This window comes from Callospermophilus lateralis, chromosome 1, assembly GCF_048772815.1.
Source record: "Callospermophilus lateralis isolate mCalLat2 chromosome 1, mCalLat2.hap1, whole genome shotgun sequence".
Classification (NCBI taxonomy): domain Eukaryota; kingdom Metazoa; phylum Chordata; class Mammalia; order Rodentia; family Sciuridae; genus Callospermophilus; species Callospermophilus lateralis.
Genome location: NC_135305.1, coordinates 220,181,920 through 220,198,743, shown reverse-complemented (window position 1 = coordinate 220,198,743; position 16,824 = coordinate 220,181,920). Strand labels below are relative to the sequence as shown.

The window sequence follows — 16,824 nt, the reverse complement described above, 5'->3', positions numbered from 1 at the left end:
AGCCTGGTCAGGTGCCCTTTCCCCCCTCGGCATCAGCTCTTCGAGGCCAGGATCTCATTTGCACAGCAAGGGACCCTACAGGAACAGGATGGCCCTTTCGGCTGCACTCATAGTCCCACACTGACCCCAAGAGGGTCTGCTGGCCACAGGACCTTTCTGTGCTTGCCTGCTCTGAAGACATTTTGCAAGACGCTGTCCCGAGTTGTGTTGTGATAAATCTGGGTTCTCACTCTTGGCCCCACTGGCATCTTGGGTCAGATAATTCTTTGTTGGAGGCTGTCCCTGTGTATCACAGGGTGTCCTCAATCCATTAGTTGTTAATAGCGTACCCCCCCCACAACACGCTGATTGGTCCATTTGAGTCACATGCTCAGCCATGAATCAATCACTACGCTCAAACGAATGGTGTACTATGATTGGTTGGCCCAGTTGAGTAGGCCACTCTGAAACTTTTGGTTCCCCAAACTTTACCGGGAGATTGAGGTTAACCTTGCTGGACCCCATTTCCTAGCAACTGAGCCCAGAGCATCTAGCGTGCCCCAGGGCATAATTCTGCAAACCTTCTCTTCCTAGTGAGAGTCATTGTTACCTTTTGTGGAGAGAGAGTAGAAGGTGCTTGGGAGTGACCTAGAGACAACCAGTGTCCCCCAGCTCTCTCTGGTCCCAGTTTTACCTCCCACAGCATTACCTGTCCACTCTTTCAACTTGGAGCAGAGAACTTAGTTTTAATAATCAAAATGGAGCAGATATCAGCTTTTGCTTCATTAGAAGCAGAAAAAAAGCCTGTGTCTTCCAAGACCTTGCTGAAGGCTGCGTGAAAGCTCCCACAGATCCCAACATCCTGATATTTTTGTTAAAAGTCCCTCAATCCACAGTCTCAGGAGACATGTGATTGGAGTTTCAAGATAAAATAGGCTACAATTTAATTAGCTGTTTTTCTTCCACATAACAGATTTCTGAGGAATGTTCTTCTTCGAGGCTGTCATATACATCCAGACAGTCTGTGTACTACACAAACCTAGGGAGCCCTGTTCACTTTATAATCCATGCAGGTGGTGGCCCGGCTTTGCTTAGTCATTTCCACATTTTAAGTTATTTTTCTCAATAAATGAATGAAAGGGACAGAAATCCTAAAACTAGTTCAGAACCCTGGAAATTTGTTGAGATTAGAAAGAAGGCTTCGGACTTTAGGCACAAATCTAGCCAGAGCTCTCTCCTTGTCTAACCTCTACATTCTGATGTATGTTGGCCTCATTTTCCAGGCTGTTCTGAACAACCGAGGATGTGACTGCAGACACGATGAGTCCCTATAGCTCATGATGCCCGACGAAGGGCAAAACCCACCAACTTCACATCGTCATCCCAGACCTAGTTCTTGTGGCCATGTTCTTTGTTAGTACATGTAGATTCATATCAAACTGGGGAGCTTTAGACACAGATCCAACCACAAAAGCAAGGTGCTCAGATGAGCTGAGCAGAGAGAAACAACAGATGTCCTTACGCATGCTGTTGCTAATGAGATTATCCGGGGGTGACAGGATGAGGCACCAGAGACCCCATCCGATTGAAGTCATCTCAGATCAATCAGATCCACTGTGAACTGGCAGGAAGGTCTCAGACCGTAGTCCAGCACAGACTCACAAGGTTCAGGAAGGGACACACGCCTGGACATCTGGTTGCTCGGGGCTGTTGGTATTTGCGGGTAGGTGGTGTTCAACACACCAAAGATTCTCAGGAACCCACCTGTAGTCAAAAAAAAAAAAAAAAATTAGCTTCTTTATAAGGAGACAACCACCACGGGGGACCTTAGGGTCCCTCTAGAAGAGGGAATTGGGATGTGGGCTTATGCTGGGTGGTTTTAAGGAAAGCTGAATCGACTCCAGAATGTGCTGTGAGGAAGCAGAGAACAAATTCGTGCCAGAGGGTTCAGAGATTTTTAGCTCCGAGGTGGGAGGATTGAAAGAGTCACTGCTGCCATTGGCAAGAAGCAGCAGCATTTGCATTAGTGGGAAGAGGGGGGTGGGCATTCATTTTTTTGTGGTTGCAGTGTGTTCTCGTCTCTATCTTGGTTTAGATATGATCACAGAGTGGCCTTGTCTGATCATTGCTTATATTCTGTGGCCGTTGTTTATGTTTAATAAAGAACATCATGGCCTGGCTGCCAGCTGCCAGGGGCTGTTTTTTCTCACCCCCTCCCCAGAGGGGAAGTGTGTTGCCAGGTAGTGTGTCCAGAGCCCTCCCCAGTCCTGGCTAAGGTTTCTCAGAAATCAGCAGCCAAGACAGGCACTTGGAGTCCCCCAGGGACATCTGGGTAGGAGGCTGAAGACACCAAGGGAAAGAGAATATCTCGGACTCTGCTCCCCTGGCGGTGTAAAAGGGTGTTACCCAGAAAGAGTGAGGGGTTCCACTATCAAAAAAGAAAAAAATCTGAGAAATTCTGGATTAAGTAAAGATAGACATGTTTTTAAAACCGTGGGGCTTCTCAGAGGCCTCACTATGCTCCTGCGCCAGGCGAGTCTGCCCCAGCCATGTCACAGTTGCTGTTTTTTGAACAAAGGTAGTCAGAGACATTGACAGGAAGCCAAGACAGACCCAGGCAGAAAGAGAAAGAGACAGACAGACACAAAGAGGGGGCAGAAGCAGAGAAAGAGAGGGGACGGGGCAACGCGATGAACAGAGCACAGGGATAAAGAGATAAAGACCGAGAAAGGGACGGAGAGCTAGGGACTGGGAGAGACAGGGCCAGAGAGAGGGACAGAGAGGGCCGGGGCCAGAGAAGGGCCGAGAGGGCCGGCGGACAGCCGCAGGGACGTAGCCAGAGCGGCGCGGGCGGGCGCGGCGCAGACAAAGGCGCGGTCGCGCGGCCGGGGCGGCCGGGCCGGGACAAAGGCTGGCCCGGGGGGCGGGGGCAGCGATGGCGACGGCCGTGGCGGGCGCGGGCGAACTACAAGTCCCAGCAGCTCCCGCTGCGGCCCTCGGCCGGCCCCTCTCGCTCCCCGGGAGCGCCTGGCGGGGCCGCTGGGCCGAGGGGGCCGCCGGCGGGGCTGGCGGGCGGGGGGCTTCCTGCAGGCCTGGGGGGCGCCGGCGGCCGGCGCGGGCGCGGCGGGCCGGGCAGGGGCGAGGGGCGCCGGGTGAGTGTCCTCGCGAGCGGGCCGGGCCGGGAGGGGACCAGGCGGGGGGCGGGCTGGGGGCCCCGCGTGGGGCGCGGCCGGGGGCGACCTCTGATCGCCCCCCGCCCGCAGGACGCCCGCTCCTGCTGGGACACGGGGCTTGGGGCGCGGCGGGAGGGGGTCCCAGCGGCCGCCGGCCTAGCGCGCTCATCCCGCCGCGGCGGGGGAGGGCCCGGAGCCCCAGCCGCGGAGCCGGAGGGGCGGGGGCGCCCGCTATTCTGGGGTGCGGAGCTCAGGACGCTCCCTCCTGGAAACCACGCGGGGGGCCCTGGGCATTGGTTTCCCACGTCCAGCTTGGGTGCGGGGATTCAGGAGGCCCTTTCCTCAGGAGGGGGACCCAGGGGTTCCTTCTGCCCCCAGGACCCCAGGAAAGGGCCCAGCTATTGTTTGCCTCCCCATCTCGTCCTGGGGTCTAGAGTTCGGGAAGCTCCTTCTCAAAAGGCTATTCAGGGGCCCAACTGTCCCCAGGAGCTCCGTGCTTTCTCCTCCCGTCTTCCAGCTAAGAGTTGGGAATTGAGGAGTCCTTTCCTCTGGAAGCAGTCTAAGGGTTCCTCTGCCTCCTAGGAATCCAGGAGGGGACCCAAGTAGTTCCCCCACCCTCCAACTATGGGGTCTGGGTTGAGGGGGCATTCAGAAGCTCAGCACTCTTTGTTTGCTTACCCCCTTGCAGCTATGGGGTTGTGGCTCAGTATGTCCCCCTTCCCAGAAGGGGAACCAGAGATTCCCCCACTCCCAGAAACTCAGCCCTGGGGTAACTCAAGACATCCCCCAACTGGTAATCCCGAGCTTCCCCAGCTGAAGTGGCTCCAACTATTCTTCCTCCACCTCCCCACCTTCCCACCACCCCCAGCCATGAGGCTGGATTCAGCTCAGGATTTTTTTCTCCAGGGGGGAACAAACACAAGTGTAGACATAATCCCCACACCCAAGCTGTGAGTTCATTGCTCAGAATCTCCCCTCCCTGGGGGTTCCCCCAGTAACCCAGAGGATCCCCAGGTATTATTTTCACCTACTCTCCAGCTAGGGGTTAGAATTCACAATCTTCTAGTCAACTGGGAAAACAGACATATTGGTAACTGACCCCCGCTGTCCCCTAAGGGATCTCTAAATCTTCCTGCTTCTACTTCCCCATCAGGAGGGGTCTCAAATATGGTTTCCCTTCCTCTCCCCACCAGCTTAGGGAACAGGCATTAGGATCATCTCTCTAGGAGAGAATGTACTCCCTAAGCTGTGAGGTATGGAATTCAGATTGCCTCCTTCTCCTGACTTCTCCCCCAGTGACCTAGGAGGGGTACCAGATGTCATTTCCGCCCCTCCCCCCAGTGCCTAGGTTATTCTCCAACCACAGTTTGTAGAGCTCAGCATACCACCTAAGAGTGGAGTCAGGGGCCCTTCTTTCTACAATATGTCACCTCCAACTTGGGTGAGAGGAGGGCAGGAATTTGGGCCATGTGCTCAGGACACTGGAACCCTGACACCACCCTTTTCCCAGGAGGGGGGCAATTAAAGGGGTTGGAACCTAGGACTCCCTCTTTCCCAGGATCCCCACAAGAGTTCAGGATGGACAGAGGGACAGAGCCATGGGATTGGGCACTGGAGACCTAGTTTGGGATCCCATGACTTCCATCCAGGTTCAGGGCTGAGAAGGGAGGGTCCCACCATGTCCCACCCAGGGTCCTTCTACTCCATATCCTGACTGGGCAAGTGAGAAGTCTTTCTGCAGAGTCAGGGAAAGATCCATGAGTGTGTTTAGGAGTAAGTTATGGAGGAATGGCTGAATCCCTTCTCCCATCCCTGCCCAGACGCCAAAGAGATTCCCTGTTTCCCAGAACCCATTTCCACCTACTCTCTGTCCTCGCTCTGCAGATCCTGTCCCTGAAGCAGTCAGCAGTTTCACACCTGGGATGCGTCGCTCAGTCCTAGTCAGGAACCCAGGCCACAAGAGCCTGAGGCCTGTTTATGAAGAGCTTGACTCTGACAAAGAGGACCTGGACCCAGTTTCTGAAGACCCAGAGCCTGATCCAGAAGACCTCAACACTGTCTCAGAAGATGTGGACCCCAACTATGAAGATCTGGACCCTGTCCCAGAGGATCTGGGTCCCGATGTGCAAGCTCCAGGCTCCATCTTGGGAAACCAAGATTCCGATCCCCAAGATTTGGACCCCATGTCTTCAAATTTCGACCTCGATCCAGATGTTATTGGCCCTGTACCCTTGGTTCTCGACCCTGACAGCGACACCCTAAGCCCCACCGCACCAGACGTGGACCCCCTTTCCTCCAGCCTCACTGCCACCCCCCAAGTCCTGACCACCAGCCCCGAGGTGCTCCCTCCCCCAGCCAGCCCGCCCCGGCCCTTCTCCTGCCCCGATTGCGGGCGAGCCTTCCGTCGAAGCTCCGGGCTGAGCCAGCATCGTCGCACCCACAGCGGCGAGAAGCCGTACCGCTGCCCCGACTGCGGCAAGTCCTTCAGCCACGGCGCCACCCTGGCTCAGCATCGTGGCATCCACACCGGGGCGCGGCCCTACCAGTGCGCTGCCTGCGGCAAAGCCTTCGGCTGGCGCTCCACGCTGCTGAAGCACCGCAGCAGCCACAGTGGTGAGAAGCCGCACCACTGCCCCGTCTGTGGCAAAGCCTTTGGCCACGGCTCGCTGCTGGCGCAGCACCTGCGCACACACGGCGGCCCGCGGCCGCACAAGTGCCCAGTTTGCGCCAAAGGCTTCGGGCAGGGCTCCGCGCTACTGAAGCACCTGCGCACGCACACCGGCGAGCGACCCTACCCCTGCCCGCAGTGCGGCAAGGCCTTTGGGCAGAGCTCAGCGCTGCTGCAGCACCAGCGCACACACACCGCCGAGCGCCCCTACCGCTGTCCCCACTGTGGCAAGGCCTTCGGGCAGAGCTCCAACTTGCAGCACCACCTGCGCATCCACACCGGCGAGCGGCCCTACGCCTGTCCGCACTGCTCCAAGGCCTTTGGGCAGAGCTCCGCGCTGCTGCAGCACCTCCACGTGCATTCTGGCGAGCGCCCCTACCGCTGCCAGCTCTGTGGCAAGGCTTTTGGCCAAGCCTCGAGCCTCACCAAGCACAAGCGGGTGCACGAGGGCGCCGCAGCTGCTGCCGCCGCCGCCGCAGCAGCAGCGGCCGCTGCCGCCGGCCTGAGCCTGGGGCCGGGCTTGAGCCCTGCGTCCGTGATGAGGCCTGGGCAAGTCTCCTTCCTGGGTCCTGATGCTGTGTCTGTGCTGGGCTCTGGCCTGGATCTCAGTCCTGGCCCCAGCTCTGGCCGCCTCCCTGACCCTGGCTCTGCTCTGGGCTCCCTTTCCAATCCCAGCCCTCAACCTCTCTCTGGCTCCACATCCACCCCCAGCCCTGAGCCTGTTGAATGTTCTGACCCTAAGCCTAGTGATGATGATGACCCTGACCTTGTGCCCAGCCCTGACCCCAACCCTGAGTCCCACCCTGATCCCTGCTCTCCTCTCCGTGACACTGTCAGCCCAGCCCTCCCTACTGGTGAGAGTCCAGAGTGGGTAAAGGAGCAAGGGGCACTACTGGGGCCTGATGGCTGAAGGGGACACCAGCACCACAGGCCTGGGGAAGTTGTGTGTCGTGCAGTTAGTAAAATCCTCCCACTGCCTCCGGCTCTGCGTTGTGGCTTGCCTTCTGCGCTTCCTCCCCTGATGCACAGCCTGGCCCCTTCCCACTAGCTGAGGGAACAGGCATCAGGATCATCTCTCTAGGAGATGCTTCTGGTTGCTGGGTGAACAGAGATGGGAGGGTGTGGCCAAGGCCAACCATACACCTGGAGCCACACCCCACAAGATTCCCAGCTTCCCCTGTCTATAAGGTCTCACATTTGTCCATCCCACTAGTCACCACTCTGCCTCTCCAGGCCTGGGTTGGGGGGTCCTAGGCAGGGGAGACTTGCCCTGCAGGTGGCCTGACAGAATCCCCTCCCCTTAGCTTTTTCACAATGCTGGAATCTCTGGCATGTTGCTGGTCCAGGTCTAGTGGGCTGTAATAGAGGTTGTCAGTGGACCATGGCAGCAGCCATCCCCATTTGCTCCCTAAGCCTACCCCTTGCCCTCGGAAGCCCACTAGGCAAATGGAGGCTGCAGGTTTATGTGTTCAACAAACATCTGCTGATTGTTAGTGTCTCCACAAGGGAGCAAGATAAGTATGGCCCTCACCCTGACAAAACACATCATCAAACTGAAACTATTTCAGAAGTAATCAGGATGGCACATTCTAAAAGAAGCAGAACAAGACTTCTGATTTAGGTGGCGTGAACACTGTCCGGAGGAAGGGTTTCACAGGTCTAGTACCACTAAATGAATAATCAGCACTGCTGCCCAGATTTGTCATCGATCTTGCATTTGCTCATTTATTTCTTTCAGCAGTCCAGTAACTCCGAGTATTTCCCAATTTGCAAATGAGGAAACAGGCACACAGTGTTTAAGAGACACTGGAAAATATACAAGAGGCAGGTAGATGGCAATGCCTAGATTTAAACCTGAATTGTCTACCCTGCAGAGCCTGGTGTTCGTATTATGCTCCAGGGCAAAAGTGTGTAAAGGCCCTGGGATCATCAAGAGATGAACTAGAGGCAGAGGTGGGAGCTAGGCCGGAAAGTAAAGGTAGGCAGTGGTGGGGAGTTGTTTCCCAGCAATGGGAAGCCGCCAGCAGGTTCTCTGGCAGAGGACTGATATGAATAATTCTTTGAAGGTGCTTCTGGTTACTGGATGAACACTGGAGTCAGCGGGTAGCAGGAGGAAGGGAGCCAGGATGGAGGAGGTTGCTTCAGAGGTCCAGGCCAGGACTGCTGGGGGACTCTGGACTGTGGACAAAGGGTGGGTGGGGCGATAAGTGGTCCTATTTGGTTTAGAAAATTGGTTTGCTGATGGGCCGAGAGGAAGGAGAACAATCCTTAGGTGGGTCGCAGAGTCATCGCCAGACCCCGCGGAGGGTAAGGGGTCAAACTCTGAACGTGGAAGTCACGAAGTTGGCACCACACGCGGGGCCTGACAGGGAGCCAGGAGTGGGGCCAGTCACTGCCGCGCTCAGAGCCAGTCCATTTATCTCCTCTCCGGCAGCGGGATGTGACGCTAGGACCTCACGACCGCCATCGGCTCGAGAGTCGCAGGCTAAGGCACGCATGCGTGCATCTCCGGGAGGGGTCGTCGTGGCGCAGTGGGCGGGACTGGACCAGTCACGTGGACACCCGGGCGCCCTCGTCACGTGACCGCGGCGCGGGTCAGCTGATGCGGGAGGGTTTGAAGCGGCGCCGCGAGGAAGCGAGGCCGCAGTGACAGCGGCGGGCGCTCGGACCCAGGCTGCCCAGCCGCGCGCCCCGCGCCCCGGCATGGCAGCCCCGGTGGGCCGGCGCGGCTCAGGTGAGGGCGGGCGGCGCGCGGGGCAGCTTCTCCGACCTCGGGCGGCGGAGCTGCCGGAGTCCCTTCCCCAACTCCAGTGCGGGCTTCTCAGCTGCTCCACGGTAGAGACGTGGGCAGATTGCTCCTAGAACTTGGGCGGCGGGTGAGCACCAAGCTTCCCCCCTTCCCAAACCCAAGCTCTGCTCCGGGGTCCTGAACTCAGGCAGCCAGCGGGCCGCCGGTTTCTCTGACTTGGGTGGCGAGATGTCCAGGATTTCCATTCCGAGCCCAAGTTCTGATTGCACAACTTTGCTGGAACTGGGACAGCTGGCAGCAGCTTCTCTGACCCGCACGCGAGACCCCAGGCTTCCCTTCCTGAACGCAGGAAGCAAATGCGCAGTTTCCCTGAACTCAGACTGTGGCTGCCCAACTTCCAGCCTCTTCAGAGGTCCTCTCCCATCCGGAATGTGGAGGAAGTGTGTTGTCCTCCCCTTGAGCTGGCTGGAAACACCTGATCGGCGTCAGGACTGGTAGGGTGGCGGTAGGCTAGCTGTTACCTAGCCAAGGCAGGAGCCGCCTTCTGGCTTCCCTTCCTCCTGGCTTGTAAACAACAAGCGCATCCAAGCTCCAAAGGGAGAGGCCAGAAGCTGGGACCTCCCTACACCACAGTTCTGACAGCACCCACGCTTATCCTGATGGCTTTTGTGCTGGGTTGTGGCTCAGTGGTGGACCACTTGCCTAGCATGTTCAAGGTCCTGGATCCCATCCCCAGTATTGAAAAGAAAAAAAAAAAAATCTATTCTGACAGCTTGCCAGACAAGGTTCCAAGTCCTAGAAAGAAAAAGCAAGGAGGTGATGGGGATGTTAGGGACAGTTCTGAGACATGGTCACCATGTCACAGTCACTGTGTGACCCCAACCTTGGCTGAAACTTTGGGTCTTCCTATTTGTTTCAAAAGAAGAACTGTGCTCAGCACCGCTTGCTCACTGAGGAATGATGGAGGTCCTTACCTGCGTGGCCTTGCTAATTCAGTGCAGCTTCAGGATCTGTGCCTGGGCATGAATGTTTTTGACTTCCACTTTTCAGATGAGGAGCTTAGGGAGATGTCCTGTGAGTTCCAGGACCAGTGCCCTTGGTGAGGATGGAGTGAGTGATCTGCAAATGTTCTAGGGTTATTACTGTTACTGCGAGCACCCCTTCCACAGGCCTGTGGCTTGTGACAGTGTCAGCAGGACAGCCCAGGTTGTGATGAGTTCAAAGGTCATCTATTGGGTGTTTGTCCAGAGAAGCCTGGAATGTGAGGCTTGGAATTGGGATGAGCCCATGGGCTTCATATACCCTGTGGGAACCCAGTGCACGCAGTTCCTTCTCCCTACAAATCTGCAACAGGAACATAGATGAAGTGCTCTGATACTCACCATTTACCTGTCCCCGTGATAAACACTTTATAAGCATCAATCCTTAGCTTCCCTGTCATAGATGATTATTGCTCCATTTTGCAGATGAGGAAGCTAAGGGTCAGCAAGGCTGAATGTCCTGTCTGAGCTGGTGATCGGGGCCACAAATCAGCTCAGGCTTTTTTTTTTTTTTTTGGAGAGTGGGTCTCCCTAGGTGGCCTGGCCCTCTTTCCTCGCCTCCCGAGTAGAGTAGCTGAGGTTACCAGCTTGTGCAACTGCACCTGGTCCTTTTGATTATCCAAAATACCAGCTCAAGACCTCTGTAAAGGACCGCTGCATACAGCCATAAAATATTGCAGGTTTTCTTAGACCTTTCACAGTTGTCCCTTGGCAGAAGCATGGATTAGGGGCAAGAAGGCAGAGGGAGTAGCCCAGGCCTTGGGCTGAACCTGTAGCAAGTAGAGCTGCCCAGGCCTTACTGCTTTCTCCTGATTCCATAGAGACCGAGCGACTCTTGACCCCCAACCCTGGGTATGGGACCCACTCAGGGGCTTTGCCAGCCCCTCCAACCCCCTCAGAGGAGGAGGATCTCCGCCGCCGGCTCAAGTACTTTTTCATGAGTCCCTGTGACAAGTTCCGGGCCAAGGGACGCAAGCCTTGCAAGTTGATGCTACAGGTGGTCAAGATCCTGGTGGTCACTGTGCAGGTGAGACCAGCCAAGCAGGTGGCCCAATCAAGCGCTACTTGAAGCTGCTATTTCCCTGGAAGGAGAGGCTGGGAATGGGAGCCTCTTCCTGATCCCTTGAAGCAGCATAAACACACTGACAATGCGGTAGCCAGCCAGGAGCATTGGAGATTTGTGTGTGCAGCAGCTCCTTTTCAGCTCACAGAGGCCCAGTGCTGTAGTCTCATTGCATATGTGAGGCCAGAGAGGCTCGGAGAGGTTCAGGGACCTGTCCAAAACCACATAGTGACTGAGCACTAGAAGATAGCATTTGAGCCCAGGCAGTCTGACACCATGTGGACTCTCAAAGAGAACCAATCCAGTGGCTGAACCAGGTGATCCTGCTTCCTCAAGCCAGGCCTGTGCTGGGCTTTGGGGACCCCACAATGAGTCCCGCTCAGCCCCTGCCCTCAGCTCTTGCTTCTGTGGCTACCCTGGGTAAAGGGCCCAGTAGTGTGCTTACTGGGAGGTTTGGGTTTAGGCATCTGGTAAGCAGGTGATGAACGCTCACCACTGCTGTGAGATGTACAAGTGCCCACTGTGTGCTGCACCCTGGGGACATGACGGTGGTTGTGGCATGGAGTTTAGGCCCTGAGTGGAGGGTGAGGAGGGCAGCATTTTTCACTCCAAGCAGAGATGTCCACCCCCAGGATGCCTCTGGGCCCACTCTTCCTCTTCCTCCTCCTGTGCCCCAAGGGAGGCCCTGTCCCAGCAGAGCCAACTTCCCCTGCCCCTCTTGCCAGCTCATCCTGTTCGGGCTCAGCAACCAGCTGGCAGTGACATTCCGGGAGGAGAACACCATCGCCTTCCGACACCTCTTCCTGCTGGGCTACTCGGATGGGGCAGATGACACCCTCGCAGCCTATACCAGGGAGCAGCTGTACCAGGCCATCTTCTACGCTGTGGACCAGGTGCGCGTGGACAGTCTGGGAGCGGGACATGCGACAGAGCCCTTGGGCTAACGAAGCCTCCCCTTCTCTGCCCACAGTACCTGATGCTGCCCGAGGTGTCACTGGGACGGTACGCCTATGTTCAGGGTGGGGGTGGCCCTTGGGCCAACGGCTCAGCGCTGGCTCTCTGTCAGCAGTACTACCACCGTGGCCACGTGGACCCAGCCAACGACACCTTTGATATTGACCCAATGGTTGTCACTGGTGAGTGATCAGGGCAGGGCTTAGTGTTGGGAGCCTGGGCTTCTGGGATTAAAATCCTGGTCCAGGGACTGGCTGTGGTTAGCACTCACCCAGCCTGCACAAGTCCCTGGGTCCCAGCCCCAGTAAAAGAACCAAACCTCATAAAATCCTGGCCCTGCCACTTGCTCATCTGTGACATGGGGTTGTGATTTGGGATCATGATCATGAATAATTTGACCTGTACAATGTGCTTGGTAGAACTCGTGGACAGAAAAAAGCCAGGAATTATTTTCTCATATCATTTGTTCTCTAACTTATGGGGTACATGGAGCATCAGGCAGTAGGGTCTCTGTAGAGAATAAGCCCCTGCCCTAGGGGAGACAGCAGGTTTTCAAGCACAAAGTGCGAAGTGAGCAGGGACGGCCTGCGGGGGCTTAGGGGAGACCAGCCTAGGCCTCCCCTGCTCCCTGAGGCCCTTCCCTGACTGCCTGTCCTCAGACTGCATCCAGGTGGATCCCCCCGAGAGACCCCCTGTACCCCCCAGTGATGATCTCGCCCTCTCGGACGGCAGCTCCAGTTACAAGAACCTCACGCTCAAATTCCACAAGTACTGCCTGCTCGCTTGAGGGGCTGAAGGGGCCGAGGGTGGGGGCACAGGATGCCTGGCATCCTGACCTGTAGACACTTCCCTGCAGGCGGGGGCAGGGCTGTTGCACAGATGCCCTGTGAGCAGTTCCCCTGCTAGCTGCAGAGTCAGCCCAGCAGGGAAGGGGGGCTGGCATGGGGACTGGGAGGGACGGGCAGGGCCCCTCCCCTCACCTGAGCCTCCCCCTAGGCTGATCAACGTCACCATCCACTTCCAGCTGAAGACCATCAACCTCCAGAGCCTCATCAACAATGAGATCCCTGATTGCTACACCTTCAGTGTCCTGGTGAGGACCCTCCTGGGATCTGGGGCCCCACACGGCACTTGACAGGTCAAAGAACGTGTGGGGAGCCTTGGCTAAAGGTGGTGGTGGGAAGGCTGGGGCCAGTGGACTGTCCGTCAGGCAGGTCTGGTGGGGCTTGGGGCTGCTGGTCAGTCTGCCTCTGCCCTGCCCCACCTGGCCCCTGCAGATCACATTCGACAACAAGGCACACAGCGGGCGTATCCCCATCCGTCTGGAGACCCAGGCCCACATCCAGGAGTGTAAGCACCCAAGTGTCTCCAGACATGGTGAGCCCCTGAGCCCCAGACCACACCCAGGCCAGCAGCAATTGGGGGCCCCCCGACCTGCCCAGGGTCCCCTGAGCCCCAGACCAGCACTGACCAGGAATTCTGACCCCAGCCTTCAGAGTAACCCCTGAGTCCCCTGACCACATAGCCCTTCGGGTCTCCAGCCCTGGCCTGCTTCAAGCCCCAGCCTCCCATGGTCCTGTGTCACCCTTGACCCCACCATCCTCTCTGTGCAGGAGACAACAGCTTCCGGCTGCTGTTTGACATGGTGGTCATCCTCACCTGCTCTCTGTCCTTCCTGCTGTGTGCTCGCTCACTGCTCCGTGGCTTCCTGCTGCAGAACGTGAGGCCCAGGGTCCCGTATGCCAGTGCCCATCTTCCCCAGCCCTGAGGCCCTGAGGGCCAGGGCTTCAAGGCTTCTGTGCCTGGATGGACCCTCATCTCACCTTCTCCTGCAGGAGTTTGTTGGGTTCATGTGGCGGCAACGGGGACGGGTGATCAGCCTGTGGGAACGGCTAGAATTTGTGAATGGCTGGTACATCTTGTTGGTCACCAGCGATGTGCTCACCATCTCGGGCACCATCATGAAGATCGGTATCGAGGCTAAGGTGGGTCATGCCCAGACCCTGCCCTGGGTCCTTGTGCCATCTTGTCCCAGGTCCTGGCTTCACCACCATGCCTGCCTGGGGCCACATTCCTCCCAGGAAGGGTGGGATTGAATGAAATGACACTGGTCTCACCCCTAGAACCTGGCAAGCTATGACGTCTGCAGCATCCTCCTGGGCACCTCCACGCTGCTTGTCTGGGTGGGCGTCATCCGCTACCTGACCTTCTTCCACAAGTACAACGTGAGCCTCATGCCCCTGAGTGGGCCTGGGCAGGGATGTATCTGGCCCTCTAAGTGACCACCATTGCCCCTCAAATACACCCACACACATAAAGCAGCCACAGCCCTTGGCTGTGCCCAGTTGCAAGTCTCTTCCTCACCTGCCCACCATACACATACCTGTCCCTGCACCTGGGCAGCACCATGGGCACCTGCCCCTTCTTGTCCATAAGCTGATCATCCATGGGGCTCCCTTGGACCCTCCTCCCCAGGATGGCCTGCTTTCCTCCCCTGGGTTGTGGCCACATTCTGAATCCTCCTGCCCCCCACAGATTCTCATTGCCACATTGCGGGTGGCTCTGCCTAGTGTCATGCGCTTCTGCTGCTGCGTGGCCGTCATCTACCTGGGCTATTGCTTCTGTGGCTGGATCGTGTTAGGGCCATACCACGTGAAGGTAGGAGCTTCTGGGGACAGGGGTGCTCGTGAATGCAGTCCAAGGGTTCCTGGCTCCCTCCCTGAGCCCACTTACCTCTCACCTACCTAACCTGAAACCACCCACCCTGACCCTGGTACTGATTCTACTAGTCTGTAGCAATTTTGCTGTCTGTCCCCTCTGACCCCCAATGGCCCTAACATTGACTTTGTGACTGTCATCATCACACCTGCTGATAATCCTGTGTTGATCCCAGTTATTCTGTCCTCAGCTCTATCTGATGATCCCTTTTAGCCCTGGGGAAATATGTCATTTACTATGTGACCTTGTCATTGACATGACAACCCTCCGACGGCCCCATTGTGATTGCTGGTACTCTGCCCACTGACCCCCTGACCTCTGATGACCCTGCCTACAGTTCCGCTCACTATCGATGGTGTCCGAGTGCCTGTTTTCGCTCATCAACGGGGATGACATGTTTGTGACGTTCGCGGCGATGCAGGCGCAGCAGGGCCGCAGCAGCCTGGTGTGGCTCTTCTCCCAGCTCTACCTCTACTCGTTCATCAGCCTCTTCATCTACATGGTGCTCAGCCTCTTCATCGCGCTCATCACGGGCGCCTACGACACCATCAAGGTCAGCTGCCCAGCCTGCCTCCCTGGGCCTCCCACACACATGCATGGCTCTGAGCTTTGTGGCTGCCTGCCACCAAGGAGTCCTGGGGACAGAGAACGCTGAGCAAAGACACAGAGAGAATGCGGGAGACTCTGAAGTCCAAGGGAGGCCCAAGTGGGACTGAGGCTGCCCAAGTATCATCAAAATGGGCTCAGGCCAGGACGGTTCCTGGGTTTGCTTTTACTAACAGGGAATCTGAGGCAGTGTCTCAGGAGCTCGCCCCGGGTTAACTCGTGAGTGTGGAGCTGGGTTCAGCCCAGGGCCAAATGAATCTGCAAGACACTCTTTCAACCCCTGTGTCTTATGGAACTTCCAAGAATGCTGATCTTTCTGCAGGTTGCAGGGTTCAGAGAAAACAGAGCAGGACATGTGGGTGGCACAGGACAGGATTCTTTTAGAAAACATGTCCCAGGGTGTATTCTGAGCCAAGCTCTGTGCTGGGTGCTGGGCATCAAGAAAAAGCAGGCCTTAACAGTCTAAGGTCTTTGGGAAAGATGGTGATACAAGAGTGGACGTCCAATGGCCCCTGACCCACTGGCAAGAGGTATGAAGGAGTGTGGAAGGTAGATGATACCCTGCTTTAGACTGATATTAGGGTGGATACAAGAAAGCTTCTAGAACGTTCTGTTCATGACTAGGCTTTAGCCACATACAGCTATTGAAATTTTGATTTGAACTAAAAGGAAATTCAGTTTCACACTCTGACCATCCATAGGTCAAGTACCCAGAGGCCAGTGCAGCTCATGGCGGCCCTGATAGACAGCTTAGATAATTGAGCATTCCCATCATCTCAGTTTCAGATTGAAGAGGTGGAAACAAGGGAGAGGGCACCCGGGGTAGGAACAGTCATGAGTAGAGAGACCTAGAAGCCAGGAAGCACTTGGAGAAGAGATGGTGCCTATAGTAGGTTGAGGGGGAAAAGGCTGTGCTAGGCCCTGTGGTGTCCTGTGTCACTGGCAGATGTGTGTCCACCCCATCCCGCCCATGCCCAGAGCTGCCCACAGCCATGTTCCTGCCCATCAGACCCCAGGAGCCCCATCAGGTCTTGCTTGAGCTCTTGGAAGTCATGTGTGTCCGCTCAGGACCTGTGCCCACAGATGCGTACCATCTTTGCCTCATGTCATAGATGTGTGTCTGGGCCTGCGGCAGAGGGCACCAGGACTGACCAAGATGAGGCTTGTGGGTCGGGGCAAGGGAACAGGAAACAACAGGTGAAGGTCATGGCGAGAGCAAAGGCCCAAAGGTGGGAGCCTGTCTAACCATCATCAGGACAAGGACACCCAGATAGCAGGAGAGGGGTGCAGATCTCAAGGGCCTCAGAGTTGGGGGCCACTTTCATGCTGGATCTCCTGGCGTCTCTCCCCAGCACCCGGATGGTGCTGGTGCAGAGAAGAGCGAGCTCCAAGCCTACATCGCACAGTGCCAGGACAGCCCCACCTCCGGCAAGTTCCGACGCGGGAGCGGCTCAGCCTGCAGCCTGCTCTGCTGCTGCGCAAGGTTGGAATCCCTGTTAGGGTTGAGAACTGGGGCCCGAGCTTGAAGGGGAGCGTACCAAAGAGAACTGACACTTTTCCTTCCTACTCCCCTCCTCCAGGGATGCCTCGGAGGACCATTCGCTGCTGGTGAATTGACTGGACCACCACTGCCCCTGGACTTCATCCCGCCCACACTGCGGAAACCCCTGCTTATTTATTTTCAGAATTTGCTTTTAAGAATTGGCTCCCTATGGCGCCCTGTGAGGGCCTGGGCCAGTCAGGTCGGACACCGGGAAGGGGAGGGAAGAGGGTGAATGTTAAATAAATGGGAAATTAAACTTGTTCTCATTTCTAGAGGGAGGGGCAGCCCCAGCGGTAAAGGGTCCTCTACCCCTTTAAGGCGCCGCCAGACT

The 16,824-nt window shown here is 56.7% G+C and overlaps 2 protein-coding genes across 2 annotated transcripts; both read left to right on the top strand.

The window, feature by feature from the left end:
* The first annotated feature begins 3,060 nt into the window (after nucleotides 1-3,060).
* Znf358 (zinc finger protein 358) lies at nucleotides 3,061-6,803 on the top strand. Its single transcript, XM_076850085.2, has 2 exons — nucleotides 3,061-3,131; nucleotides 5,037-6,803. Exon 2 carries the CDS (start codon nucleotides 5,075-5,077, stop codon nucleotides 6,728-6,730), a length of 1,656 nt encoding a protein of 551 aa, XP_076706200.1. The 5' UTR covers nucleotides 3,061-3,131; nucleotides 5,037-5,074; the 3' UTR covers nucleotides 6,731-6,803.
* Nucleotides 6,804-8,418: 1,615 nt separating this feature from the next.
* Mcoln1 (mucolipin TRP cation channel 1) lies at nucleotides 8,419-16,749 on the top strand. The gene is made up of 14 exons (XM_076850130.2): nucleotides 8,419-8,554; nucleotides 10,431-10,636; nucleotides 11,398-11,565; nucleotides 11,643-11,808; nucleotides 12,286-12,394; nucleotides 12,623-12,719; nucleotides 12,904-13,003; nucleotides 13,240-13,346; nucleotides 13,462-13,611; nucleotides 13,750-13,851; nucleotides 14,162-14,284; nucleotides 14,682-14,897; nucleotides 16,303-16,433; nucleotides 16,531-16,749. Exons 1-14 carry the CDS (start codon nucleotides 8,524-8,526, stop codon nucleotides 16,565-16,567), a joined length of 1,743 nt encoding a protein of 580 aa, XP_076706245.1. The 5' UTR covers nucleotides 8,419-8,523; the 3' UTR covers nucleotides 16,568-16,749.
* The last annotated feature ends 75 nt before the right edge of the window (nucleotides 16,750-16,824 follow it).